Genomic DNA, 27572 nt, shown 5'->3' on the forward strand with positions numbered 1-27572 from the left:
CCCGGGGGACGTGGGGGGTGCCATGTCACTGCCCTGTTGCGCTTCTAACCCCCCAGCCTGCAGTCTGTTACGTTAAATCACCGCCAATTGAGGAACCTTTGCTTTCCCCCCTCCCCACCCCCCAGTGTCCCCGAAGGGCACCGTCAGGCTGACAGATGCATGCCCAGGTGTGAAGTAAGACCGGCAAGAACCAAGTCACCTGGGGCTTCCAGAAATACTTCCTATGTACTCCTGTGGGGCATTTTAAGAGCTACCAGTACAACCAGGCCATGATTCACACAACGGAGAAGCTCCTGAAAGGTCTCCCCTTCATGCTTCAACCACAGCTCAGCTGCCAATGGCCGCTGACCACTTCAAATTTCTGTAGCATCTTCAACCGTCTTAACTTCGCCCGGGAGGCTACATTAACCCACTTAAGTACTCGACTGAGCACGAGCTCCCTCAGATGCTTGCTATTTGGGGGCCTGCACGTATTTGCTGAATGAACCAAGGCCCCCAGAGAGCAACTCACATACAGAAGTCCCCATGAAAGTGAATTCATCTAGAAAATGAAAAATTCTTTTAAAAATCAGAAGCACATACTTGAGGCTATTTTCCATGAGTCTGGGGTTCCAAATCTATTTTTTCCTCAAAGCAGGCTACATCTGTGTGTGTTCTGAGGATGGGGAAGGGGTGGAGCACAGCCTGGCCCTTTCCTTGAGTTCTCACCGCTGGGGTAGAACAGGAGCACCTATCTGGGGGCTGGTAATGCTGGGGACTGCTGCCTTACCCCACGGATCACCTTTTGGACAGAAACGTATCCTGGAAACATGGCCCTGTCTCTAAAAGATAAACACTTTGCACTGTAAAAATATAAGCATAATTAGGTGTGACTGAAACTTTAGAAGTGGACTCTCTATCACTAGTACGATTTCAACAGTGTGCGGGGGAGACAGGCGCTCATGAGCCGGGCCTTCTGGCTGTCGCTGGGGACTGGCCCTTTTCCTTTCTTTCCACAGGCTGTCCTTAATCCTCCTGGTCTCCATGGGCCTCGCTCTCCCTGAGGCGCGCGGTCCTTGCCTTGCTCCCCGTTCTGCCTCAGAATCCCTTCAAAATCTCCTCTGTCCGGCATTTGTCACAGTAGCCAAATGTCACAGTGTCCGCTGACGGACAAGTGGGTGGACACGGTGTGGCCCGTCCACACCCTGGAATATCACTCATCCATAAAGAGGAACACCATTCTCGCACACACTGCAATGTGGATGAACCTGGTGGGCGTTGTGCGCAGCGAGAAAAGCCAGACACGAAAGGACACAAGTTCTATATGATTCGGCGAAACATCTAGAAGAGGTAAATTCAGAGGGACGGAAAGTAGATCAAAGATTACTAGGGGCCTGGGAGGGTGGGAGAGGGAGCTGGGGGTTTCTGCTACTGGGACCAGAGCTTCTATTTGGGGTGACAAAGAAGTTTTGGAACGAGTGGGGATGGCTGCACGCCATCGGAATGCACTCAATACCGCCGAATTGCACACCTAACTGTGGGTGAAATGGTAAACTGCCCGTCACAGTATGCTGCCACAACTTAAAAAAACCACTTTCCTCTGCTGACTCTTTGTTGGTTCCTGCTTCTGTTCTCACTCTACACTGTCTCCTTGGATGGTCTCCTCCATCTGCTCCATCCATGAAATGACCATCTATATGAGGACAGCTCCTAGAGGCTAACCCCTAGCCTGGAGCGGCGCCGGGCGGCTCCAGACCCTGCAATCCAGCTGCCTACTGGAAAGCAGTCCCCACCCGGATGTCCCACAGACACCTCAAGGCAGCCAAGCCCACAGCTGAACTCATTACTTCCCCTGCCTGACACCAGCTTCTCCCGTGGTCCCTGACTCACCGCAGTGACACATTCTGCCGGCTCCCCAACGCCAGGCACCTGGGAATCGCCCTCCCCGCCCCTTGGCCCAGCGAGTCCATAAGTCCCAGCCTGGCCCATGCTGTCGGGCAGGCCCCTGTCGCCCTTCACCTGGTCTATGACTCCAGACTCGACTCCAAGCCTTCTGACACACCCTCCAAAATCATGCCTGATCACAGAGCCACTTCCCCACTGTCTCAGCCCAGCACCAGAGACAAGCCCCACTCGGCTTAGCCAGAGCTCAGCACACTTTTCCTATAAAGGCCCAGACAGTAAATATTTTAGGTTTTGCTGGTCACCTTTTGCTTCGGTCACAAGTACTTGACTCTGCGGTTGTCTTGCAGAAGCAGCCAGAGGTGGTATGTAAATGAACGAGCATGGCTGCGTTCCAATAAAGCTTTACCCACAGACACAGGCCACAGTGCAGGCTGGAACTGACCTGAGGGCCATAGTCTGCTGACACCTGCTCTTCTCTCTCACCTAATCTCCCTTACACCCTGCTCCCTGGCTGGGAGGAGCTGTTTGCGGGTTCCTGACAACAGCCACGCCACCGCTGTCCCCACCCAACTGCCGGCCCCAGTCTAGCACAAGCGCTTTTGAGACTGTCCCCCTCTCCTAGTTGCTCTTGGTCTTTGTAGCCTCAGAGGTTAGTGCTTGATTCCGAAGAAGGAATGAATGAATGAATGAATGAACGAACAGATGTCAGAGGTCCAGTAAACAGCTGGCCATCACCGATCTGATTTGTGCTTAGACCATCTAAATACTCAGAATAGCATCCAGACTCTTCCCGCATGGCCTTTGGGGACCTCTGCCTTCCTCCTTTTGCTCACCGGGCATCAACCTCATGGCTGCCTTTGTCCGCCTTGACCAGGCCCAGCTGTGTTCTCCAGCTACAGGGCCTTTGCACCTGACCCCCACCCCATGCCTGGAAGGTTCTTCCCTCTGACCGCCACAGGGCTGCTTTTCCTTCTCATTTCAGTCTCAACGCAAATGTCACCTCCTGCAGGGCAATCCTGGGCCCAGTGGCCTAGCTCTCACACACACGCACATACTCAAAGTAACTACAGAGACCTTAGTCTTAGAGGCTTACTGCCTATAGCATGTCTGGGCTGCATTACACAGTAAGTGAAAATAATCACTGTACCAGGCCTTCCATGAAGTATGACATATTTTTAATGACTGTATGACTTTTTTTTAAAGATTTTATTTATTTATTTTACAGGGAGAGACACAGCGAGAGAGGGAACACAAGCAGGGGGAGTGGGAGAGGGAGAAGCAGGCTCCCCCCGGAGCAGGGAGCCCGATGCGGGGCTCGATCCCAGGACCCTGGGATCATGACCTGAGCCAAAGGCAGATGCTTAACGACTGAGCCACCCAGGCGCCCTTGACTGTATGATTTTTATTTCCATCTTTTTTCAACGCGGACTATGGCAGATGTGGTCTGATTCACAGCATCTGATACCCCCTTGCTGTAGGTACCACCTACAGGTTTGGGAAGTCAACTCCACTTCTCAGAAAGTCATCAGATTCAAGAAAACTGAAAATAAGAAAAAGGAGCTGCCAGGGCATACAGCAGGGTTTTCAAACGCACGAAACTTGTGTATCATAAAGCAGGAATGCATTTTGGGGAGAGCGAAGGGAAGCTCAGCCAGGAGCCGGGCCAGCCTATCGGCTCCTGAGGGCCTGACTCGAGTCCTGGCACGAAGAGTGGGCTGGGTCTCACCTCTAAGTGGCCGATTTCCAGACTCCGACCAGGATGGCACCCATGAGCCAGCGGTAACAGAGAAGGGAAACCAGTTTCTAAGTGTTCTCATGTGTCAGTCCTACCGGCAGAGCTGGCCGCTTGCCAGAGCCCACCCGAGGAGGTGATGTGTGGGGACTAGGTGCAGACGGGCCCTGGCCACAACCAGCACGGGGGACTTCCAGCCACTTGGTGTTTTTGCTGAGCGCTTACCCTTGAGGAACGATATTTGTCCCAGGGAATTTCTACACTCACGGAAGGGCATTTCCCCCACCTCAGACAGACAGTGGAGGCTCATGGGCTCCATCAGGCAAAACACAGCTCCCGAATGCCTCCTCGATGCTTGCATGGGTTGGAAAACCCAAATAAGAACATGATCCCAGGCCGCTACTGCTCATTTGCTCCCGAATAGTAACAATAGTGATAGAAGAGTAAAAAGCCAGTCTTTGTGGAGCACCGACTCTGGGCCAGGCCCGGTGCCACACAATGATAAATAGTATTTCTTAATACAGTAGCCATGCCGGTATGATTACCTAGTTCACGGACGCCACACCTTACCTGGAGCCCCCCCCCGGGCCCGAGCTAAGCAGCAGAGACACCGCACGCGAGCCCGTCTCTGTCCAACCCAAGCTGTCCCAAGACACATGGGCGGCGACATATGGCAGGTAAGGAGCGACTCTCCATTTCTAGATGGGCCTCCCCCATAGGTGGGTGGGAAACGGTTTATTTATTCATTTAACACATACTGATTGAGAGCCTCCTCAGCGTCAGAATTGTGCTCAGCCCGGAGGAAAGAGAAGTTAATAAAACACAGTGCTTCCTCCCCTTAAGGAGCTGACCTTCTAATGAGCGGCCGGACGGTGGTTATAAAGTAAACGTGCATTATGTCATTATGTGTGCATGTGAGTGATAAATGCAGAGGAAAGAGACAGCGGGGAAGGAGGCTGAGTGTGTGTCACTTTTGAGTGGGAGGCCTGGGAAGGTGACATCTGAGAAAAGGCCTGAAGACAGGGCGGGAGCAGCCCCCCATTACTTGGGTGAAGAGATTTCTAGGCAGAAGGCTTGAGGAACTCCCAACAGGCCTGCAGGGTTGATGTGGAGTGAGGAACAAGATCAGCGGCAGAGATGAGGCCAGAGTATTGGGGTGGAGAGGCCCAGGGTGGGAAGAGGCTTTGGCCTTTGTTCCGGGCAAGATGGGAGCCGTGGGGGGTTCTGAGCTGAGGGAGACACGACAGAAGGTAATATGCCCCCCAGCCCCACCCCCGCCAGGTTAACAAACAGTCTGGGATCATCTGGGTAAGAGGGGCTGGTGGCCCGGAGCGGGGGCTGGTCGTGGAGGTGGTGGGTGAGGCATGGTCAGAGCCTACGTCTCCACTGATGGGGTGGAGTTGGAGCTTCTGCCCATGGCTTGCGAGAAAGCTCTGGCCTGATCAACCAGGAGAAGCCAGCTGATACTCAAAGGGGGTGCAGGGCCTGGAGGAGCAGACTGTGGGGCCCACGGGGAGCTCAGTTTGGCCACCTTGTGTTTAGGTTGCCTGTCAGAATCCACCTGGATGCGTCCAGCGAGTAGCCACACAGACTTCTCTGCTAGAAAGAACTTCCTCATCCTCTTGGGCAGGGCCATGCTTCCCAGGCCCGAGTGATTCCCCCAGACCTGTCAGGCTCTCTCCCTGGCTCTTCTCTGCATCCTCCGTCACCTACTCCTGATCCCACACACCCTTGATTCTGGGTCTTCCTCTCTTCAAGGAAGAGTCTGGGTCTTCTCTTTTCCCTCCAACCCCCCACCCCGTAAGAATTCCTTTGCTGCTCTTGCGGTCTCCAAGAAGCATGTAGGCGGTTTTCAGTTTCCTCTCTAATTCCCAATGCATATTCCATTCATTCACCCATTCAGCAAATTAAGTACACCCTCTGTGCCAGGCACGTGTCTAGAGAACTTGGTCTGTGACGGAGCTACTCATCCTTTAAATAACAGAAAGGGAGTCAAAAGGCCTTTTTGAATACGGAAGTCCACGATCCCTTATAACAATGCTGATATCCAAAAAGGCCCTGAAAACTGGAAACTTTTTTGTAAATGTGGCACAGACAAAATCTGACCTAAACTGGCTTGAGGTTGTTTCTGGTCCTCATCTACCCATTTGATGGGAATACTCATGCAGCCTGGTGCAGAAATATGGATGTCTTTGCTGGGTGCATCTGAAACCCCTGGTTTCAGCCACAGGGTCAGGACTTACACCTTCCTGTCCCCAAGTTTGGCGAGGGTCCCAACTAGCAAGATGATTTCTCTGGGAACTTTCCTTGCCTTTTAAATAGTTCACATTTTACAAGTAAGTAGGTGTCGGAGAGGGGGGCACATTATTTAAACAAGTGGTCACCTCGCAGTTAATTTAAAAAAGTCAAATAGATTATAAGATATGGTTCCTACTGGCCTTGGAATTTTACGAGCAAAACCACCACAAGTGCCTATAAAAATCCCACCGGTACATTCAAGATTTTGACTCTGTAATAATAACAAAAGTTCAAATAATTAAATATTGACAAACAAAAATTAATTGTAACTCGAATCTCGAACGACAAATTAGCTCAAAGGAATGAGATCCAGATAAACAATTTCCCAGCATCTGCATTTCTGGTGAGTGGCTCCATCCCAGCCGTGCTTTGGTGATAAACATGGCTAAAAGATGAATATTAAGGTAATGTATGTCCTGGGGCCCCTGGGTGGCTCTGTTGGTTAAGTGTCTGCCTTCAGCTCAGGTCATGATCTTAGGGTCCTGGGATTGAGCCCCATGGCGGGCTCCCCACTCAGCGGGGAGTCTGCTTCTCCCTCTCCCTCCGTCCCTCCCTTGCTCCATGCTCTCTCTCAAATAAGTAAATAAAATCTTTAAAAAAAAAAAAAGGTAATGTACGTCCTTCACCCAGAATGCAAATATCAACAGAATTTCAAAGAACTCATTCTGTCGCCTTGCTGTAATTAATAACTCTGTTCCCCTGCTCCCAGATGCCCCTTGGGAGTGTCTGGGCAGTTTATCTGGCATAAAAGAGGAATGTACCTAAAGGCTAAATAATTCAGTTTTGCTTTTACTGCAGAAGCAAACTGTTTCTGAACTCATTCCCAGCCTAAATCAGCCAAATATCACAGGATCACAGAAGCTGTCAGCTTGTCCATCATGTATAGGAAATCTTTTTTAAAAATGACCAAGTCCCCTCTCATACTTTACCAGGCCCTTTGGCTGGCGAAGTTAGCACTGATCAGTGACTAAGGAGATTGGATTCTGGAGGCGGGGAGGGGAGAAGGAGGGGAAGGTGCTCACCATACACTCTCACTTCTCTGGCAAGGGCAGGTGAGAAGCCATCTCTAAGGTTATTCTGGAGTGGGTTCACATTTTTAAACTTGAGTGGGAGAAAGAACAGGTAGCCAGCCCTGATACTCCCCGGACGCAGGGTAAGGGTCTTTATAGAAGCACACAAATAATGTTTCATAGCATGAAGCCAAAGGATAAAAACATGTTGACAATATGTGCAGAAAAAAAATAAGGTTTTGTTGTTGCTGTTTGGGTCATTATTATTAGCATAATTATTTAGTTGGGGGAGTCTTAGTTGAAAGAGAGTCTTGTATAAGGTTTGAGATTTTGGATTTGCAGAGATAAAGCTGACTGGGAGGGGAAAAAACTCAGGAAAGTCTGCACCGCTGGTTAATTGCACAGAGCAAGAAACAGCTGAGTACAGGCGTGTGTGTTGGGGGGCTGCATTAATGAAAACACCCAGAAGCAGGCAGGAGGTCTATGGGGAAGGCAGACCTGGACTCCCTCCCTCATTCCTGCAGGGAAACCAGGAGGTTAAAATTAGGACGGTGAACCACCCCCCGCCTCTGCTGGAATGGCAGGGGCACTTGGCCCCAGGGGCCCTTGAAATAGCCACTAGGATCGGGAAACCTAACTTTCCTAGTGCAGCAGTGAGAACAGCCAGCGGGGACCGGGACGGAGCCAGAGGGAGCCCCTGGCTTCTCTCAGGACAGGAAAGGAACAGAGTATTGGGGGGGGGTGGTGTGTGTGTGTTTGTGTGTGTATGTGTGCACGCGTGTGTCCGTGTGTGTGCCAGACTGCGCTTCGGAGGGGGATGGGGTTCAGGGGTGGGGTTTAAATTCACAAACATACGCGCACTCACACAATCTCAGGAGAAAATGTCACCGAGCAGTTTGGGGCCACAAGGTAGGCTCTTTAAACAAAATAAATACATTAAAAAAACAAAACAAAACAAAAACACAACTTCTGGTGAAACTCTTCTCGCTTGGAGATCAGTCCAAACGGGGGAGATGCGGCTGTGCGAAGGGGCCTCCCGAGGGGGTAGGAAACACTGGCAGACCCAGGATCCCCCAAACTCAGGAATGTGGGGTTCAAAGGGAGAGAGGGGAGGAGTGTCCGAAGACCCTTAACCACGACGATTTTTGGTAGAGGTGAGAAACGGGTCCCTGGGAAGTCCGATTCTCGGTGAGTTTGTGGCGAAAAAGTGAGGGGGGTGTTTTTCCCAAAACAAGCGCATCGACTTGGTAAACAGTGAGAAAAGGGTTCCAGGGGAGCCCTCAAACTCACAATTCTGGGGGGGCAGAACGAGAAGACGGTCCCCCAGACACCCCAAATCCGGGAAATTGGGGCAAAGGTGAAAACGAGTCTTCCAGGCCCTCCTGATTCAGAAGTCTGAGGTTAGGAGTGAGAGTAGAGACCCCGGGAACCCCAATTTCAGAGATTTGGGGCGTAAAAGAGAAGAGGGGTCCGCAGGAGCCCCCAATTCTGGGAGCCTAAGGCAAGGGTTTGAGATGGTTTCAAGAAGTTGAGAGGCAGTGAGAGAGAGAGGTCTCTGGGAGCCCCCAACTTAAGGATTTGGGGGGGAAGTAAAAGAGGTTCCCAGGAGCCCCAGTTCAAGGAGTTTGAAGATAAAAGTTTGAGGGGTCCCGGGGCACACTCAATTCGGGGACTTTTAGGGTAAGAGTGAGACAGGGATCTCGGGGGCCCCCAACTCAGGAAGTTTTCTGAAAAGTGAGGCGATGGGTTCCCACCTGCCCCCGAGTTTGGGTAAAGGGTCGGGGGTGGTTCCCAGACTCCCCCAAACGCGGCCGCGCCTGCGGAACTGGGGTGAAGAGACGGGTCCCGCGGGCGTGCCATCCCGGACGTTTGGGGTGACCGGCGAGGGCTGTGCCGCCCGCCTCCCGAGCCCCCGATCCGGATCCCCGCCGCCCCCCGCACTCCCGGGTCGGGCCGGGCCCGGGGCGGTCGCATCGGTCACCTGGAGTTCGGGCCGGGAGTTCGGGCAGCGGCTCCCGCGGCGGCAGCAGCGGCTGCTGCGTGTTGGTCCCCGTTGGTAAGTAACAGTCTCCACGGCTACAGTCTCTATGGCGGCGGCGGTGGCGGCTGTGGCCGCTCCTCCTCCCGCTCCCGCCGTCCGCCCGCCCGCCTCGCGCGCCCGCCCGCCTGCTAGCCCGCCCGCCGCGATGGGGCGGGGCGTTGTTACCGGCAACGGTTACCAGGCTCCACGCCCCACCCCTCAACGGCCCGCCTCCGCCCGCCTCCAACGGGCGCGAGGAGGGCCGGGTGGAAGGCCCTGCGGTACTCCATTGGCTGCTCGCAGCGTCCGTCAGAGGGGGCGTCCCCTGGCGAGGACGAGGGAGAAGCTTGACCAATCGCCGCGAAGGAGGGCGTGGCTTGGCGGGAGGCGCGCGCGGCTCGGAGGGTTGGCGAGCGGGAAGCGCGCGCGGCTCCCGGTGGGTGGCGCTGCTCCGGGAAGGCTAGATTTCGGTGACTCTAATGGGGCCTTCGTTTATCCCACGAACGATTACCGGACGTCCAGGCATAGTCTGAGTCTGGGGTCAGCAAACTCCGACCTGCAGGCCAAGTCCTGCCCGCTGCCTGTTTTTCATGGACCACAAGCTGAGAGTTTTTAAATATCTTTTCAGTGGTTTAAAACAATTAAAAGAAGAATCTTCAGTGGCATGTGAAAACTATGTGAAACTCTTGTATTACTGGAATCCAGTATTTTCAGTATCTTTAAAGGTTGGCCGACCACACCTTGGGCCAAATTATGTCTGCCTGTGTTTGTAAATAAAGTTTTATTGGAACACAGCCAGGCCCATTCTTGAAGAGATTGTGGAAGGCTGTTTTCACACTACACAGGCAGAGTTGAGTAGTGAAGAGTTAATTCATTGCACAAAGATGGAATGGCATAAACAGAAACTAGAATATTTACTATCCAGACTTTCATAGAAAACGTTTGCCAACCCTCTTCCCTCCCCCCCCAGCAGTCTGGGGCCAAAGCCTGTGCATTTGACCAGTAAGTAGATGAGTGGTTTTCAAACATTTTGGACCCCAACACCACAGCAAAAAATACATTTGACCCAAAGGCCCAGTCCACACAAACACAAAATAACTAAAATAAAATTTTCATAACATGATACTCTAGGCAACTATGCTTGATCTTTTCTATTCTATTCATTTTAATGAAAATGCTGAGGGTCACCTGCTGAATTGATTTTGCCACTTTCTAACAGGTTGCTTCTTTCAGATTTTTATGTGATAGAGTCTTAAGCGTAGGACTGCAGGAATCAGTTCCTTTCCTTCAAGTATTAATTTAGTCAGAAATATTTATCGAGTGCCTACTATTTGTCAGCCACCATTCTAGGTGCTAGGGACACAGTTCCCACGGTAGGAAAAGTGATATAATAGCAACTCGGGGCATAACTGGGTCGGGCTTATTTTGGATAGAGTAGCCAGGGACGGTCTCTCAAGGCTGAGCAACCACCCTCAATGGTTGATATTATGGGGTTTCCCAGGACGTGAGGCTTTCAGTGCTATATGGACCGCGGAGGAAGAGCTGGTCACTCGAGGCCTCTCTGAGAGGATGACATTTGGGCCAAGGTTGGATTAATGAGGACAGGGAAGAAAATATCAAGAATTCAAAATCTCTGGGATGGAAACTCATTTTAAAGAACCAGCGGGGTCACTGGAGATGGCTGGAGCAGAAAGAATGGGGAGGTCATAAGTCAGTGGGGGGTAGTGAGTCAGGGGATGGAGGGGTTCATTTCATTTCAAGTCTGATAGGCCATGGGAAGGGTTTCTCATCAGACTGGGAAGGCATTGGAGGGTTTTAAACAGGAGGGAGATGTAATCAGATTGGTGATTTGTGATTTTCAAAAAGCTTACTGCATGGGGAACAGACTGTAGGAGGCAAGAAAGACAGAGTGAGAACTCAGGAGACTTTTACAGTTCTCCTGGACTGACAAGTATAGTGGCTTGGTTTAGGGACCCAGGGGTGGGGATGAGAAGGTGGCCCGAGGGTACATCTTGGAGAACATTCTGATGGACAGGATGTAGGGAGCTGAGTGATAAAATTTTAGGGCATGATGGGAGGTGACTTGTGGCCATGTTGTACAGCCCATTCTGTTATAACTCTTGTTTTGAAAATGCAAATTTGTCCCAACTTGATGCCATTTTTACAGTAATCTTTATGTATTTCTTAACCCTTTAACACATGTAAAGCTCTGCTATCTCAAAGAAGAAATGGTGAGGAAATAGAAAATACTATGGAATTAGAAATATTCAAAATTAGGGACGCCTGGGTGGCTCAGTCGGTGAAGCAACTGCCTTCAGCTCAGGTCATGATCTCAGGGTCCTGGGATCGAGTCCCGCATCAGGCTCCTTCCTCGGCAAGGAGCCTTCTGCTCCCCCTCCTTGTGCTCTCTCTCACTCTCTCTGACAAATAAATAAATAAAATCTTAACAAAAAAAAGAAATACTTGAAATTAGAAAATTAGAGGGACACCTGGATGGCTCAGTCAGTTAAGCACCTGACTCTTGATTTCGGCTTAGGTCATGATCTCAGGGTCCTGGGATCAAGCCCTGAGTTGGGCTCTGCATTCAGCACAGAGTCTACTTAATCCGTCTCCCTCTGCTCCCACCCCTGTTCTCGCTCTCTCACTCTCTCAAATAAATAAATAATATATTTTTAAAAAGAAATTAGAAAATTAGAAATTAGAAAATACTTGGAGATGACTGAAAATGAAACACAACATACCAGAATCTGTGGGGTTCAGCTAAAGTGGAGGAATATTTATAGCTGTAATCACCTGTGTTAAAAAAGAAAGAAAGACCTCAATTCAATAATTGAATCTTCCACCTTAAGATCTGGAAAATAAAAGTAAACCAAACCCAGAGCTGGCAGAAGTTAGGAAATAATAAAGATTAGAGTGGGAATAAATGAAATAGAGATTAGAAAATCAATAAAGAGAATTAAGAAGATCACAAGTTAGTTCCTTGAAAGGATCAGGAAAGCTGACAAATCTTTAACTAGACTGACCAGGATAAAAAGAGAAAAGACTTAAATCAGGAATCAAAGAGGGGACATCACAAACAACTTTACATAAATAGAAAAGATGGTAAAGCAATGCTATGAACAATTGTATGCCAATAAATCAGATATCCCAGATGAAATGGGCAAATTCCTAGAAAATGACTCAAGAGGAAATAGAAAATCTGAGTGAACCTATGAAAGGAGAAAAACTGCATTAGTAATCCAAAAATGTCCCGCAAAGAAAAGCCTAGGACCAGAAGGCATCACTGGTGAATTCTACCAAATGTTTAAAGAAGAACTAACACAAATCCCTCAGACTATTCTTAAAGGTAGAAGAGTAGGGAATACTCTGTGAGGCCATTCTAACATTCTATGAGACCAATATTATCCTATCCTGATACCAAAACCAGACAAAGACATCACAAAAAGAGAACACTACAGACCATTATCCCTTATGAAGACAAATGCAAAAATTCTCAGCAAAATCCTAGCAAGCCAAATCTAGCAATACACAAAAAGATTTACCCACCATGGCCAAGTGGAATTTATCCAGGAATGCAAAGTTGGTTGTTTTGACTTAAAAAAAAAAGTTTAATCATCTTAATAGAATAGAGGACAAAAACTATATGATCATCTTAACAGAAAAAAAGCATTTGATAAAATCCAAAACTCTTTCATGATTGAAACAAAGCAACACTCAACTAACTAGGAATAGAGGACTTCCCCAGCCTGATAAAGGGCATCTACAAATGCACCAAAGACAATGATACTTAATGGGGAAAAACTAAATGCTTTCCCCCTATGTAGGTTCCCCAGTATGGAGGTTCCTTAAAAAGTTGAAAATGGAGCTACCCTATGACCCAGAAATTGCACTACTGGATATTTACCTCAAAAATACAAATGCAGTGATCGAAAGGGCACCTGCACCCCAATGTTTATAACAGCAATGTTCACAATAGCCAAACTATGGAAAGAGTCAGATGTCCATAGACAGATGAATGGATGAAGAAGATATGGTGTATATATACAAGTCAGAGAGATCTGCTCTTGCCACTTCTATTTAGCATTGTACTAGATGTTCTAGCCAGGGTAATTAGGCATAAAAAATAAATAAAAGGCACCCAGATTGGAAAGGAAGCAGGAAAACTATGTCTGGAGATGGCATGATCTTGTATGTCGAAAATCCTAAGGAACCCATTAAAAAGCTATTAGAACTAATAAATGAGTTCAGCAAGGTTGCAGAGTACAAGATCAATACGCAAAATTCAATTGTTTTTCTATACATTAGCAACGAACAATCTGAAAATAAAATTTAAAAAAGAAGTCCATTTACAATAACACCAAAAAGAATAAAAGACAGAGAAATGAATTTAATAAAAGAAGCCAAGATTTGTTCAATGAAAACTAAAAAACATCATTGAAAGAAATTAGAGAAGACCCAAGTAAATCAAAAGATATCCCATGTTCATGGATCAGATTTAACATTATTAAGATAATACTCCCCAAACTGATCTATAGACTATTTCTATCAAAAATCCAGCTGTTTTTCTCCCCACAGAAATTGACAATTTCACAGAAATTGACTGTAAACTTCACATAGAAACTCAATGAACCAGAATAGCCCAAACAATACTGCAAAAGAAGAACAAAATTGGAAGACCCACACTTCTAGATTTTAAAACATACTACAAAACTATATTGTGGTAATGACATAAGGTTAGACATACAGATAAATGGAATAGCATTGAGAACCCAGAAATAAATCTGCATATGTACAGTCAATCAATTTTTGAAAAGGGTGTCAAGACCACTCAATGAGGAAAAAACAGTCTCTTACACAAACGGTCCTGGGACAACTGGATAGCCACGTGCAAAAGGATAAACATTGACCCCTACCTCACACCATATACAAAATTAACTTAAAATAGATCATAGACTTGGGCAACCCTCTTAGGTCCCTTCCCTCTTCTGGAGCTTTGTACTCTATCACTCAATAAACTTCATACTGTCGCTCAAAAAAAAAAAAAATGGATCATAGACTTCAACATGAGAACTAAAACTATAAAGCTCTTGGGAAAAAATATAGGAGTAAATCTTCATGACCTTGGTTTGGCAATGGTTTCATTATATGTGATACTAAAAGCACAAGTGAAAAAAAGAAAATAAATTAATTAAACTTCATCAAAATTAAAAACTTGTGTGCTTCAAAAGACACCATCACTAAAGTGAAAAGACAACCCACAGAATGGGAGAAAATATTTGCTAATCATATATCTGATAAGGGACTTGTGTCTAGAATATATAAAGAGCTCTTACAGCTCAACAATAAAAGGACAAATAACCCAATTTAAAAATGAGCAAGATATACAAATGGTCAACAAGCCATGAAAAGATGCTCAAAACCGTTTGTCATCAGGGAAATACAAATCAAAACCACAATGAACTACTGCTTCACATCCAATAAGATAGCAATAATAAAAAAGACAGATAATAACAAGCATTGGCAAGTACATGGAGAAATCATAACACTCATACAATGCTAGCAGAAATGTAAAATGATGCAGCCACTTGGGAAAACACTATGTTGATTCCTCAAAAAGTTAAACATAGAATTGCCATACGAGCCAGCAATTTCACTCCTAAGTATATATACCCAACAGAAATGAAAACATATGTCCACACAAAAACTTGTCCATGGATTTTCATAGTGCCATTATCCAAAACAGGCAAAAGCAGAGATAATCCAAATAACCATCAATGGATGGACAAATAAATGAAATATGGTAAATCCATACAATGGAACATCATTCTGCTATAAAAAGGAGTGAAGCACGGACTCATGCTTACCACATGGATGAACCTTGAAAACATGATGCTCAGTGAGAAAAGTCAGACACTAAAGGGCCACACAGTGTGTGCCTCCATTTATATGAAATTTCCAGAATAAGCAAATCTACAGAGACAGAAACCAGGGTTAGAGGCTGTCAGGGGCTGGGGGAGGAGGAGGGGGAGTAACTGCTAATTGGGACGCGTTTTTTTTGGAGTGACAAAAATGTTCTAAAATTGATTGTGGTGTTGGCTGTACAACTCTGTGCATATTCTCAAGCCCCCAAATTACATGCTTTAAAAAGACGAATTTTATGGTATATGAATTGTAGCTCAATAAAGTTATTTTTAAAATTTGGCTACCATATTGATTAGTTCTTTTTTAAGCATGTAACTCAATGATGAAGTGTTTGGGTATTGATGTCCTTATCCAATTTTGCCACGGACCTGTGGTTTTTACTGGGGGATTCTGCCCAGGGCAGTGATTTTTAGGAATGCCTATATTGCCTTATAGCAGAACTGGCTGTACGTAGTAAGTTACTTCAGTCTGATGTGAGGAAGCAGGAGGTTTAGGCTTGCCACATGACAGCTGTCCTCCAGAGAGACAGGACAAAGTGGGGACCCTGCCCCATCACATTTCAAGAAAATCCAATTAATTGCCCTTGGCCCTCCAGTGAAGGAGAACATCGTAAGAAGTTGAGCGGCAACCTGCAATGTCATGGCTCTCCCACGCAAAGGTCTGCACTTCGCTGATGTCTAACTCTACCGCACATTCCTCTTCTTGCTGCTGCCCCGGAAGAAGGAGAAAACTAAAGTCCCTGGAGATGGAATACTGAGCTGCACCCCGCCTGTGTCAGCCTGGGGAGAAAAAGGCTCGTTTGACAATTATTTAGGGCTTCAAGACTGCGACAGCAGAGTATGAAATGAAGCACAGGGGATCTCGTGGGCTTGGCCCTGGATACACAACACCCCTCCCCCAACCACCACCGCAGCGGGCTGTCACCTGCAGCTCCTTTTACCTGGCCCATCTCACTCTCTCCCTGGCCCCTAGGAATTCGGGAACCACCACTGGCTCATCTGCGGAAGGAAGTCAGCACAGGTTTCAGGAGAACATCGAAGATGCCTCCACGCCAGCTCTCTTGTTCATGAGCACCTCTTCCCAGACAGACCCATCCTGATTTAGCAGCAGGTTGCCTCCCTCGGCTGCCCAGACATCTCTGGACCTTCGGTTTCTCGCATGCCTCCCTGCAGTGGCTACAGCACACAGACCCTGCCCTAGGTGTGCCCTTGGGGTGCCCTCACCAGGCCCTCCCCGTACCCAGCACTCAGCACCCCAGAAGCTCCCTGCCCAGATGCCCTTTGAACAAGTTCCCTCCTGCCCTCACCCTTCTGCACCCTCAGTGTAGGTGCGCAAAGGGTTGGGACCCTCTTTCTCAGCAATTTCCTCTGAAAACCTGAAGTCCAGCTGGCATCTCACTGGGGAGTTCATGATCTTTGTGTCTTGTCACCGGTGGAAATTCCAGTTTCACACCCTGTTTCCATCTGCTTTTCTGAGGACTGCCTCTCCCCAACCCCATCCAGGCTAAGCAGGTTCCATTAGGGCAGGGACCTTTTCCACCTCCTCTCCGGGATCTTCATCACCTAGAGCAGAGGTTCTTAACCAAGAGCAATTCTGCCCCACAGGGGACACCTGGCAATGTCTGGGGACATTTGTGATTGTCACAACTAAGAGGGGCTCCTGGCACGGAGTGGGGAGAGGCCAGGGATGTTGCTCAACACCCTACAATGCACAGGATGGTCCCACCCCAGAGAATAATCCAGCCCTAATGTCAAGTGCCAAGGCTAAGAAACCCTGGTCTAGAATCAAGTTTGAACCACAGCTGTTCCTCACTAAATCACGATTGAATAAATGGATGTTAGATCACCAAGCCTGCAGGTGCAAACTTGCTCAAATCTATCTTTTAAAAAAGTTTTTAAAATCTGAGATAAAATATACATAAAATTTTCTAGTTTAACCATTTTTGTGTAAAACTCAGTGGCATGAAGCACACTCACATTGTCGTGCAGCCACCCCCACCCTCCATCTCCAGAACTTTTCATCACCTCACACAGAGACTCTGTCCCCACGAAGTACAGACTCCCCACCCCCTGCCCCAGCCCTGGCTCCCACCCTCTCCTCTCTGTCTCTGTGGATGGGACTCCTCTGGGGACCTCCTGGGAGTGGGGTCCTGCGGGATGTGTCCTTCTGTGTCTGGCTCCTTTCGCTGAGCACAGTGTCCGCAGGGTCCCTCCACATCATGGCAGGTCTCAGGGACCCTTCCTTCCTAAGGCTGGAGCGTATTCCTGCACGTGGATGGACTGCACTGTGTTTATCCGTTCATCCATCAGTGGACACTTGGGTTGTTTCCACTTCCTTGCCATTGTGAATAATGCTGCTAGCAAAGTGGGTGTGCAAACATCTCTCAGATACCCTGCTTTCAATTCTTTCGTTGCCCAAATCCCTCAAGGTTAGATGGGCAGAAACTTCGAGGAAGCTTGTCCACGAGCAGAACGAAGAGGAAGACAGTGCAATTCTGTGCCTATCAGAAGGGTTTTAAGCCTCTGACTCGAATCCACGAAAGACAGACAAGAGTTGCTCCTAGATCGTCCGCAGCTTTCCATCGCGATCCCACAATCTCCGGCTCAAGGAGTGGTTACAGATCACGTTAGGGCAGGGGACGGGTGTGAATTTCCTGCAGGAAAATTCAGCTCAGGACTTACCTTCTGTTCGTCACTCTTCACTTCCCAGGATCCCAATGCAAGTGCAGGTCCAAGTAATCCTTCATCAAAAAGCACCAGGTCCCTGTTGGTCCTGGGCTTGGGGCAGCCGGGAAGGAAAGGGATGAACCTCTGCTCCTCAGTGGACTGAGGAGAGGCTGACATTTCCCCTAGTGCCCTCTGCTTACAGTCTGTTCCCAAAAGAGTTTTGCCTGCTTGAAGAAGCTACCCGAACCACACGCTGCTCTCGAGGATCACATAAGGGAACAGTTTAGGGAAAATGGCAGAGCTAGGGTCTGTGGTACAGGAAGCCATAGGAGCAGAAACGTTGGTAGTGGTGGAGGGAATGGGGTGTATGGAAGGCAGCATCTTGCTTGCTTCATCCTCTTAACTAAGGCTCCAGGCCCATGACATCAAGGAGGAATCATTCACATGGTGTGGCCAATGCATCAGGCTTCCCTGGGACTTTGCTGTGTGAACTGAAAACCCCCAGTTCCTCAAAAAGTGAAGCAGTTATCGTATGACCCAGCAATCCAACTAGGTAAATATCCAGAGGGATTGGGAACATTCGTCCACACAAAAACCTGTCTACGAAGGTCTGCGGCAGCATTAGTCACAATAACCAAAATGTGGAAAGGACCCAAACGTCCATCAAGTGCTGAATGGATAAGCGACATGTGATAGGGTTACAGAATGGACTATTAGGCAGCCATCAAGTGTGAAGCATGGACACCCGCCACAGCACGGATGAACCTGGCACGCACGATGCTCAGTGACAGGAACCGGACCCAAAGGGCCACACGGTGTGGGATTCCATGTCAGTGAAATGTCTGGAACAGGGAAGGCCACAGACAGGAAGTGGATTAGTGGCTGTCAGGGGCTGGGGCCGGGGGAATTGAGAGGGGCCTGTTTAATGGGGACAGAGGCTGGGTTTTCTTTCTGGGGTAGTGAAAATGTTCTGGAATTAAATAATGGGGATGGTCGCACAATACTTCATTTTTTACAAGATTTTACTTATTTGGTTGTTTGTTTATTTGACAGAGAGAGAGAGAGAGAGCACAAGCAGGCAGAGCGGCAGGCAGAGGGAGAGGGAGAAGCAGACTCCCCGCTGAGGAGGGAACCCACTGCGGGGCTCGAACCCAGGACTCTGGGATCATGACCTGAGCTGAAGGCAGACGCTCAACCGACTGAGCCACCCAGACGCCCCCACACAACACTTTAAATATACTAAAACCACCGAATTACATGCTTTGATACAATGAAGTTTATGTTATGTGAATTATATCTGAACAATACTCTTCAAATTTTTTTTTTTAAACCCTGAAAGTTCCATGTACCAGGGAACACTCCGGCTACTGCAACTCATGGGCTGGGTTGCAGACTGATAAGGATATGGAGTCCCTGCTACCTTTGTGGACCCACAGTCTTGCTGACTGCAGCCAGATGTTCCTTGCAGAAAGCTCACAGAGCTATCTAATGAGCTGCAGAGCTGGGGTGTGAACCAAGCATGCACCTGACCTCTACCCAGGACTACCTCTCCCCGCTGCTCCTCTACAGCATGCTTGTGTATGGAGAGAATATCCCTGGAAAGGAGTAAACATAAACTGGGAATAGACACACCAGGAGAAAGGTTAAGCTTTTCTCTATAGATCCTGTTGTACTACCAAGGCTGTCTGTCTGCATGTCTGTGTGTCTTTGTATTTACCAAGCACAAGTATTACTTCTCCCATCAGATTTGGGGGGGGGGCGTGTCAAAAAACCCCAAAGGCATAATAAAATGAAAAGATATTTTCTGCTAAAATACAAAATAAAAATCAAACAACACAAAAGGTTTAACCACATGTTTACAAGCAAAGAATCAGCCAATAAAACCACAGGACCACGAAAAGTGAGTTAGAGTACAAGAATGGTACGAAACACATTCCAAATCTCCTTGAAAGGATTTCCCTTCGGTGGTTGTTAAAACTTTTTTTTCTCGCAGACGGGCTTCTTCCTAATTGACTGTTTTTAATTTAACTAATGACTGTTAATTAACCAGTGCCATTAGAACTTTAAAGGCCATTTATGCATTGGGGGAGGTGGTTTTCAGAGCCACTTTTTTTGGCGCAGACCTGAGCGTGAGCATCTGATCCTTTCAAGGGTGCCATAAAGGGACAATTTCCATAATCACGCAGCTTCGGAAGAGTGGATTTTGTGTGGAGAACACCTGTGCACCACCAAGATCTTTATTTTTCTCAGGGCTTTCTGGCCGTCGGCCACTGCATTTCTCCACGATACTGAATCATTTCCATAGCAAACTGCTGTGACCTCGAACAGCCTTCGAAAGGGCGGGCAGAATACACTTCAACCACATTTTTTCCTTCAGTCCCTTTTTTTTTTCAGCCAACTGCCTTAACCACTTCTAGGCAACCGGTGGGGGGGGGGGGCGGGGGGGGCGGCACGGCAGGGGTCTAGGATAGCCGTGCCACCCAAGGTTCCACATGGCCCGCCAATCAGAGGGGCAAGGTGAGGACAGAGGAAAAGAACATGGGAGCGGTTTTAAGGAGGGCAATTAAAACAATTCAATGACCAAAGCTGTCGAGAATTCTTACTGCCCGCTTTGGAAACATGGAACAAAGAATGTTTGCCTCTTGGCTTACTTGTGACCTCACCAGTTGTGATGTTAACAGTGGGGTGACTCCTCTAGCTTCCATGCACGGAAATCAGTGACTTTTAAGAAATGATATAAGGGGGGACGCCTGGGTGGCTCAGTTGGCTGGGCGACTGCCTTCGGCTCAGGTCATGATCCTGGAGTCCCGGGATCGAGTCCCGCATGGGGCTCCCTGCTCGGCAGGGAGTCTGCTTCTCCCTCTGACCCTTCCCCCCCTCTCATGTGCCCTCTCTCTCTCTCATTCTCTCTGTCTCAAATAAATAAATAAAATCTTAAAAAAAAAAGAAATGATATAAGGGGGGCGCCTGGGTGGCTCAGTCATTAAGCATCTGCCTTCGGGTCAGGTCATGATCCCGGGGTCCTGGGATAGAGCCCCGCATCGGGCTCCCTGCTCCGCGGAAAGTCTGCTCCTCCTTCTACCTGCCGCTCCTCCTGCTTGTGCTCACGTTCTCTCTCTCTGACAAATAAATAAATAAAATCTTAAAAAAGAAATTATCTCAGGATCTAACACTCTGGCATGGCAGTCTAACGGGGGGCGGGCAGTGAGCTTCACAGCCTATTCACCTGTGCACAGAGGACACTGGTTCTCCATGTTATGGGGATGCTGCTGCGTGAACTCTGCCACGCTCATCAGTTACCCGAAGAAACCATATGGAAAGAATACAGAATATCATAAACCACGCCAGTGGGTTCACGGACAGAGTTAAATGTTCGGATTTGGCATTCCCCTGCATTTTCTTGTGGACGTCTTCGTGTTTTTTTTTTTTTTTTTTTCCAGACCACTATTGTTTCTGAATATTTACTTTTCACTTGAAGGGAAGTCTGCCCCGCAGGGGTGAAGCTGAGACATACTTCTTCCCCCCTCCCCCACCGCCCGGCCACCGTTTCACAGACCCATTTTAGGGACTTTGAACACAGGCATTGGGCTTTAAGCACAGATGGAACAAAGCTCCTCACGTTGTTAAAGTTACGGTGGAGTCTGGTCTTATTGTATATTTTCGGTATATGAAGTGGCGGGTAGCGGGGGAAAGAAGCTGTTCTGTCGATTCAGATCAGGATATATTTATTTTATCTTGTTGTGAGCACAGGCCAAAATGATATTAAGAAATGTAAAGATACAGACAAAAATGTGCAACTCTTGAAAAACTCCAAATTGTAAAAGAACTCCCTTTTGTTTTCCCTTAGGTATCTCAATCTTTTGCGAATGTACTCTCTTGGGTCTGACTTCTTTGCGTAAAATTATGTCTGAGAGATTCATCCCTATTGTTGAGTGCATCACTCATTCACCTTTTTAAAAACATTGTTAGTAGTATTCTAATGTATGAAAACACCAGAATTTAGCTACCCATTTGTTGGGTTGACAGACATTTGGTTGGTTTCCGATTTCCTCCAATTTTGATAGACACAATTGCCAAGAAACTTTGTGTGCACAGTTGATAAGAAATGAAAAACAACTTTTGCAAATTGTGCAACAGGTGAAATTATAGTTGACAGGTGATAGGAAATTATAAACCACTTTTTACAAGCCATTCACAAATTACAAAAAGTGAAATTATATTTGAAGAAGAATGTGATACACATGAATATGGGAACTGGGGCCTTTGCTGGGAGCTATCTCCACCGGGAGCCCCCTTCTGGATCCGTGTGTGTGTGTGTGTGTGTGTGTGTGTGTGTGTGTGTGTGTGTGTCCTATAAAGATGCTAGTCATTGAATTTAGGACTCACCCAAATCCTGCATGACCTCATCCCACATATGAACAACCAGACCAGAAGACAGGAACTGAGGGGAGAGTGGGCTCAGAGTCCAAGATTCCCAAGAAGGGAAAGAAAGATGGATTATCCTATATCAGGGGTTGGTAACCTTTATCTGTCCGGGTCAGATAACAACATTTTTGGCTTGGTGGGTCATATGGTCTCTGTCACAACTTCGCCGCTGTGCTGTTAAAGCACAAAAGTAGCCAGAGACAAGAAATACATGAATGGGCATGGCTCCGTGCCAATAAAACTTTATTTATATGAACAAGCGGAAGGCCAGATTGGCATAAGCCTTGTAGTTTGCCAATCTTTGTCCTGGATGTTTAAGCCCGTGGCAAAACAAAAAGACAAAACAAAACAAAAAGCCACTGGTAGGCCTAAGGCAAACATAATGGGAAAAAAATATTAAAGCATGTAGGACATCATCAGAGAGCAAGGCCATAACAGGAAGTTAAAGAAGATAATGTCTGAAAGCGAGGTTAATACAAGAGGAAAGAGTCAGTGTTGAAAATATTTGGTTACTAGAGGAAGGGATTTACGCAGGTGGAGGTGGAACAGGGGACTGTTACTTTGTTATAAATCTTTCTGATCTTTTAGATACTCAAACAAGAATGGTGAAACAATGTATATGTATTACCTTAATAAAAAATTAAAACTTAAAAAAAAAACACAGCGGCCGGGGCGCCTGGGTGGCTCAGTTAAGCGTCCGCCTTCTGCTCAGGTCACGATCCCAGGATTCTGTGATCGAACCCCGTGTTGGGCTCCCTGCTCAGTGGGGAGCCTGCTCCTCCCTCTCCCTCTGCTCCTCCCTCCCCCCCGCACCCCCCACTTGCGCTTTCTCACTCTCTCACTCTCACTCTAGCTCAAATAAATAAATAATTAATAAAAATAAAAAAACACAAGAAAAAAGAAAAAAACCACAGCAGCCTACTGTCAGGGCAGTCCATCTCTGTTACCTGTAGGTAGAGACTCCAGATGCAGGGCTTCATGCTCCCCAGGGGGCGGTGGGGTGGGGGAGGGGCGGCCGGGAGGGGGTGCAGAGAGAGATGGAAGCTCCCACCAGGGGGAGCTCTGAGAAAACGTACAGATTTTCTCTAGAAAAATAAAACGGAACATCACCAGGGCTGGTCTACAGGGGGAATGCCAAACCACCATCCCGTGGGCCAAATGCGGCCCTCTACTTGAGGGGATGTTTGGGGGGCTTCGTTATCTTATTTTACTACTATTTTTTATTGAGATATAACTGACATATAACATGAGTTTCAGGTGTACCACATAATTCTATTTAGATATGTTGCAAAATGATCGCAATAAATCTTGTTACTGTCAGCAAATGTACTTACAATCTTTTTCTTGTGATGAGAACTTTTAAGATCTACTCTCTTAGCAACTTTCCAGAACTTTTTTTTTAAGATTTTATTTATTTATTTGAGAGAGAGAGAATGAGAGATAGAGAGCACGAGAGGGAAGAGGGTCAGAGGGAGAAGCAGACTCCCCGCTGAGCAGGAAGCCTGATGTGGGACTCGATCCCGGGACTCCAGGATCATGACCTGAGCCGAAGGCAGTCGCTTAACCAACTGAGCCACCCAGGCGGCCCTCTCTTAGCAACTTTCAAATATGCAGTACAGTATGTTAATTACAGCCACCATGCTACACATTGCATCCCCGGGACTAACTTATTTTATAACTGAAAGTTTGTACCCCTTGACCCCCTTCACTTACTTTGCCCATGCTCACCGCCCCACTTCTGGCAACTGCCAGTCTATTCTCTGTATCCTTAAGTTCGGTTTTTTCTTTCGTCTTGTTTTTAGATTCCACATTTAAGTGAGACCATATGGTATTTGTCTCTGATTTATTTCACTTAGCATAATGTCCTCAAAGTCCATCTATGTTGTTGCAAATGGCAGGATTTCCTTCCTTTGTAAGGCTGAATAGTAGTCCTGTGTGTGTGTGTGTGTGTGTGTGTGTGTGCATGCACGCGCATACATCTCACATTTTCTTTATCCATCCATCTATTGACCAACACTTAGGTTGTTTCCATATCTTGGCTATCATTAAAAATGCTGCAATGAACATGAGGGTGCAGATCTCAATTTGAGATCCTATTTTCACTTCCTTTGGGTATATACCCAGAAGTAAAATCACTGGATCATATAATATAATGGTTTAATTTGAGGAACGTCCATACTGTTTCCCACAGTGGCTGCACCAACTTACATTCCTACCAACAGTGCACAAGCGTTCTCTTTTCTCCACATCCTTGCCAATGCTTGTTATCTCTTGTATTTTTGACAACGGCCATTCTAACAGGTGTGAGGTGATAGGTCATTGTGGTTTTAATTTTCATTTCCCTCAGGATGAGTGATGTTAAGCATCTTTCATGTACCTGCTGGCCATTTGCATGTCTTCTTTGGGAAAATGTCTATTCATTTCCTCTGCCCACTTTTTAATCAGATTTTGAAATTAAAAGCACATATATGTGTATTACTTTCATAATATTTTTAGAAATTAACTTAAGGGGCACCTGGGTGGCTCAGTCGTTAAGGGTCTGCCTTAGGCTCAGGCTATGATCCCAGGATCCTGGGATCGAGCCCCGCACTGGGCTCCCTGCTCCGCGGGAAGCCTGCTTCTCCCTCTCCCACTCCCCCTGCTTGTGTTCCTTCTCTCGCTGGGTCTCTCTCTGTCAAATAAAGAAATAAAATCTTTTAAAAAAGATATTAATTTAAATATAAAAAAGTAATGAGTCAGCCCCATAGAATACCAAATTGACACAATACAGAAACAGGGAAAAAAGGATATATGTTTTAAATTTTTGACAAATACAGCCAAGTTGTTCTTCAACAGAGCTGCACTGATGCATTGCTACCAAGTATATGGGAGCACCATGAATGAGTTTAAGACTTTTGTCTTGAGAAATCTGGGGCTAATTATTTAGCTAGATAACCTATGTCCATCATAAACTGTTAACTCCAAGTCAGCCCAGAAATATCACTTGAAGGTTATAGCTGTTAGCATTTGACTTCGTCTAAAAGAAAATCTAACCAAAGCAGGTTTTGAAATAGGGGCTTGGGGCATCTAGCTGGCTCAGTCGGTAGAGCATGCCACTTTTGATCTCGGGGTTAGGAGTTCAAGCCCCATGTCGGGCACAGGGATTACTTAAATATAAAATATTTTTTGGGGTGCCTGGGAGACTCAGTTGGTTAAATGTCTGCCTTCGGCTCTGGTCATGATCTCAGGGTCCTGGGATCGAGCCCCACGTCGGGCTCCCTGCTCAGTAGGGAGCCTGCTTCTCCCTCTCCCTCTGCTACTCCCCCTGCTCATGCTCTCTCTCTATCTCAAATAAATAAAATCTTTAAAAAAAAATAAAATATTTTTTTAAAAATTGGGCTTGGGGACACCTGGGTGGCTCAGTTGGTTAAGTGTCCAGATTCTTGATTTTGGCTCAGGTCATGGTCTCAGGGTCTTGGGATCGAGCCATGCGTCGGGCTCTGCACTCAGCAGGAAGTCGGCTTGAGGATTCTCTCTCTCTTTCCCTCTGCCACCCCCCCCCAACTCACACGCATGCTCACTCTCTACAAAATAAATAAATAATTTTTTTTTTTTTAATCAGGGGCTTATTTTTTCTCAGCAGATGGGAAATCTACATGTAAATGGATGCTGGCTTTGATTCAGCTACTCACTGTTGCCATCAAAGGCCCAGGATCTTAATGTCCTAAGCTGCTGGCTTCTCGTGCCCCATCTTCTTGCTTCATGATTACAAAATAGCTGCAGTGGCTCCACACAGGACATCCTCATTCCAGGCAGGAAGAGAGGGGAAGGGGAAACTGCAGTGATCTTTCCTTTCCTGCTTGTCCTTTAAAGCAGATTTGTTTCCAGAAGCTGACTTGCCTTTATGTTGTATCAGTCGGAATGGTCACACAGCCATGTTCTGTGAAGAGCTAGGACAGAGCAGAGTTACAGAGCCAGGCATGACTTCTGCCCCTCTGCCACTTGCTTCCTGTGTGACCTCCACCAAGTGGCTTGGCCTCTCTGATCTTTAGTTGCTCTAATGGAGTGCATTCTGAATATTAAATCATGTCACAGGGTCAGAATAATCTATTTATTTAAACAATTTTGAAGAAAAATTCACATTAGATTAACCATTAATCAGTTTAAAGCAGACAACTCAGTGGCGTTTAGTACATTCATGATGTTGTGCACCCACCACCTCTGTCTAGTTCCAAGATATTTCCATCACCCCAAAGGTAGGCTCTATACCTATCAGCAATCATTCCCCATCCCCCTCCCCCAGCCCCTTGCAACCTCTGTTCTACTTTCTGTCTCTGTGAATTTGCCTATCCATGAACACCATCTCCCGTCCATTAAAGGCATGACCCCAAAGTTGCCTCCGTCACTTCTTTCCCATGGGTCAGGATTTAGCCAGATGACCACATGTAGCAACAAGGGGCCTGGGAAACACAGTCATTAGGCAAGGGGTCTAGAGAAGGAGCCAAATGGATATTGGTGGATACCGGCTCTCCCAGCCACAGCCACCTCTGTACTCTGTGACGTGAACACTGGTCAGCCATGGACCTGACCACCCAGAAGTCTCCAGGGACAATGGAACACTCCTCGTTCTTTTCTCTCAGCAGGGCAGAATATTTGGTTGATAAATCTTTATGTATTGAGCTCTTCCCCTAAGCGGCCTGAGGTGACCTCTGAAAATGGTTCGCTATTCGCTTGACCCAGAAAACCCTACGAAATCATCTAAATCAAGAGGTTCAAATCTTTGTGTTCACTTTAAGAACACATGTGAAACTGCCCAGGCCATCAGGGGTACGCATATCCGAAAAGCCACCAAGTATCTGAAAGACGTCACTTTACAGAAGCAGTGTGTGCCATTCAGTCGCTACAATGGTGGAGTTGGTAGGTGTGCCCAGGCCAAACAATGGGGCTGGACACAGGGCCGGAGGCCCAAGAAGAGTGCTGAATTTTTACTGCACATGCTTAAAAATGCAGAAAGTAATGCTGAACTTAAGGGTTTAGATGTTGATTCTCTAGTCATTGAGCACATCCAGATGAGCAAAGCCCCCAAGATGCGGTGTAGAACGTACAGGGTTCATGGTCGGATTAACCTATACATGAGCTCTCCCTGCCACACTGAGATGATCCTTACTGAAAAAGAGCAGATCGTTCCTAAACCAGAAGAGGAGGTTGCACAGAAGAAAAAGATATCCCAGAAGAAACTGAAGAAACAAAAACTTATGGCCCGGGAGTAAATTCTGCAGAATAAATGCAAATAAAAATAAAAAGAGAAAAAAAAATCTTTATGTATCGAGCACCTGCTCTGTGCCCTGCCAGGGATGCAGCAAGGAGCAAAACAGACATAGAGAACAAGAGGCAGACTGAAGATACATAACATATGGCAGTGAATCGGAAGTGATGGGATCCTTGCTGTCTCTGCTCAGGGAAGCTCTCTTGACCTCCCTGTGTCAGGTCCTTCATCAAATCCACTTGACTTGGGTCTCTCTGCACAATTGTAAGTTTGCATTCGTTTGTATGAGTCTAGGTTTTCCTGCTGGGTTTCTGAACAGACCTCATCTGGTTTTGCTCCTCTTTGTGTCCCCAGCATCTAGCACAATGCC

General features: G+C 47.1%; 2 protein-coding genes across 3 annotated transcripts in view; one reads left to right on the top strand and one right to left on the bottom strand.

Moving 5' to 3' along the window:
- The window catches only part of RFX2 (regulatory factor X2), a 94740-nt gene extending 85709 nt beyond the window's left edge, over nucleotides 1-9031 (bottom strand). For both annotated transcript variants that reach the window (XM_027583641.2, XM_027583638.2), the window contains exon 1: nucleotides 8906-9031. The gene's annotated coding sequence lies outside the window, so the exon portion shown is untranslated. The remainder of the gene's footprint in view (nucleotides 1-8905) is intronic.
- Nucleotides 9032-26651: 17620 nt separating this feature from the next.
- On the top strand, nucleotides 26652-27206 carry LOC113917391 (60S ribosomal protein L17-like). The gene has a single exon (XM_035728923.1). It carries the CDS (start codon nucleotides 26652-26654, stop codon nucleotides 27204-27206), a length of 555 nt encoding a protein of 184 aa, XP_035584816.1.
- Nucleotides 27207-27572: the final 366 nt, after the last annotated feature.

This window comes from Zalophus californianus, chromosome 1, assembly GCF_009762305.2.
Source record: "Zalophus californianus isolate mZalCal1 chromosome 1, mZalCal1.pri.v2, whole genome shotgun sequence".
In the NCBI taxonomy this organism is placed as follows: domain Eukaryota; kingdom Metazoa; phylum Chordata; class Mammalia; order Carnivora; family Otariidae; genus Zalophus; species Zalophus californianus.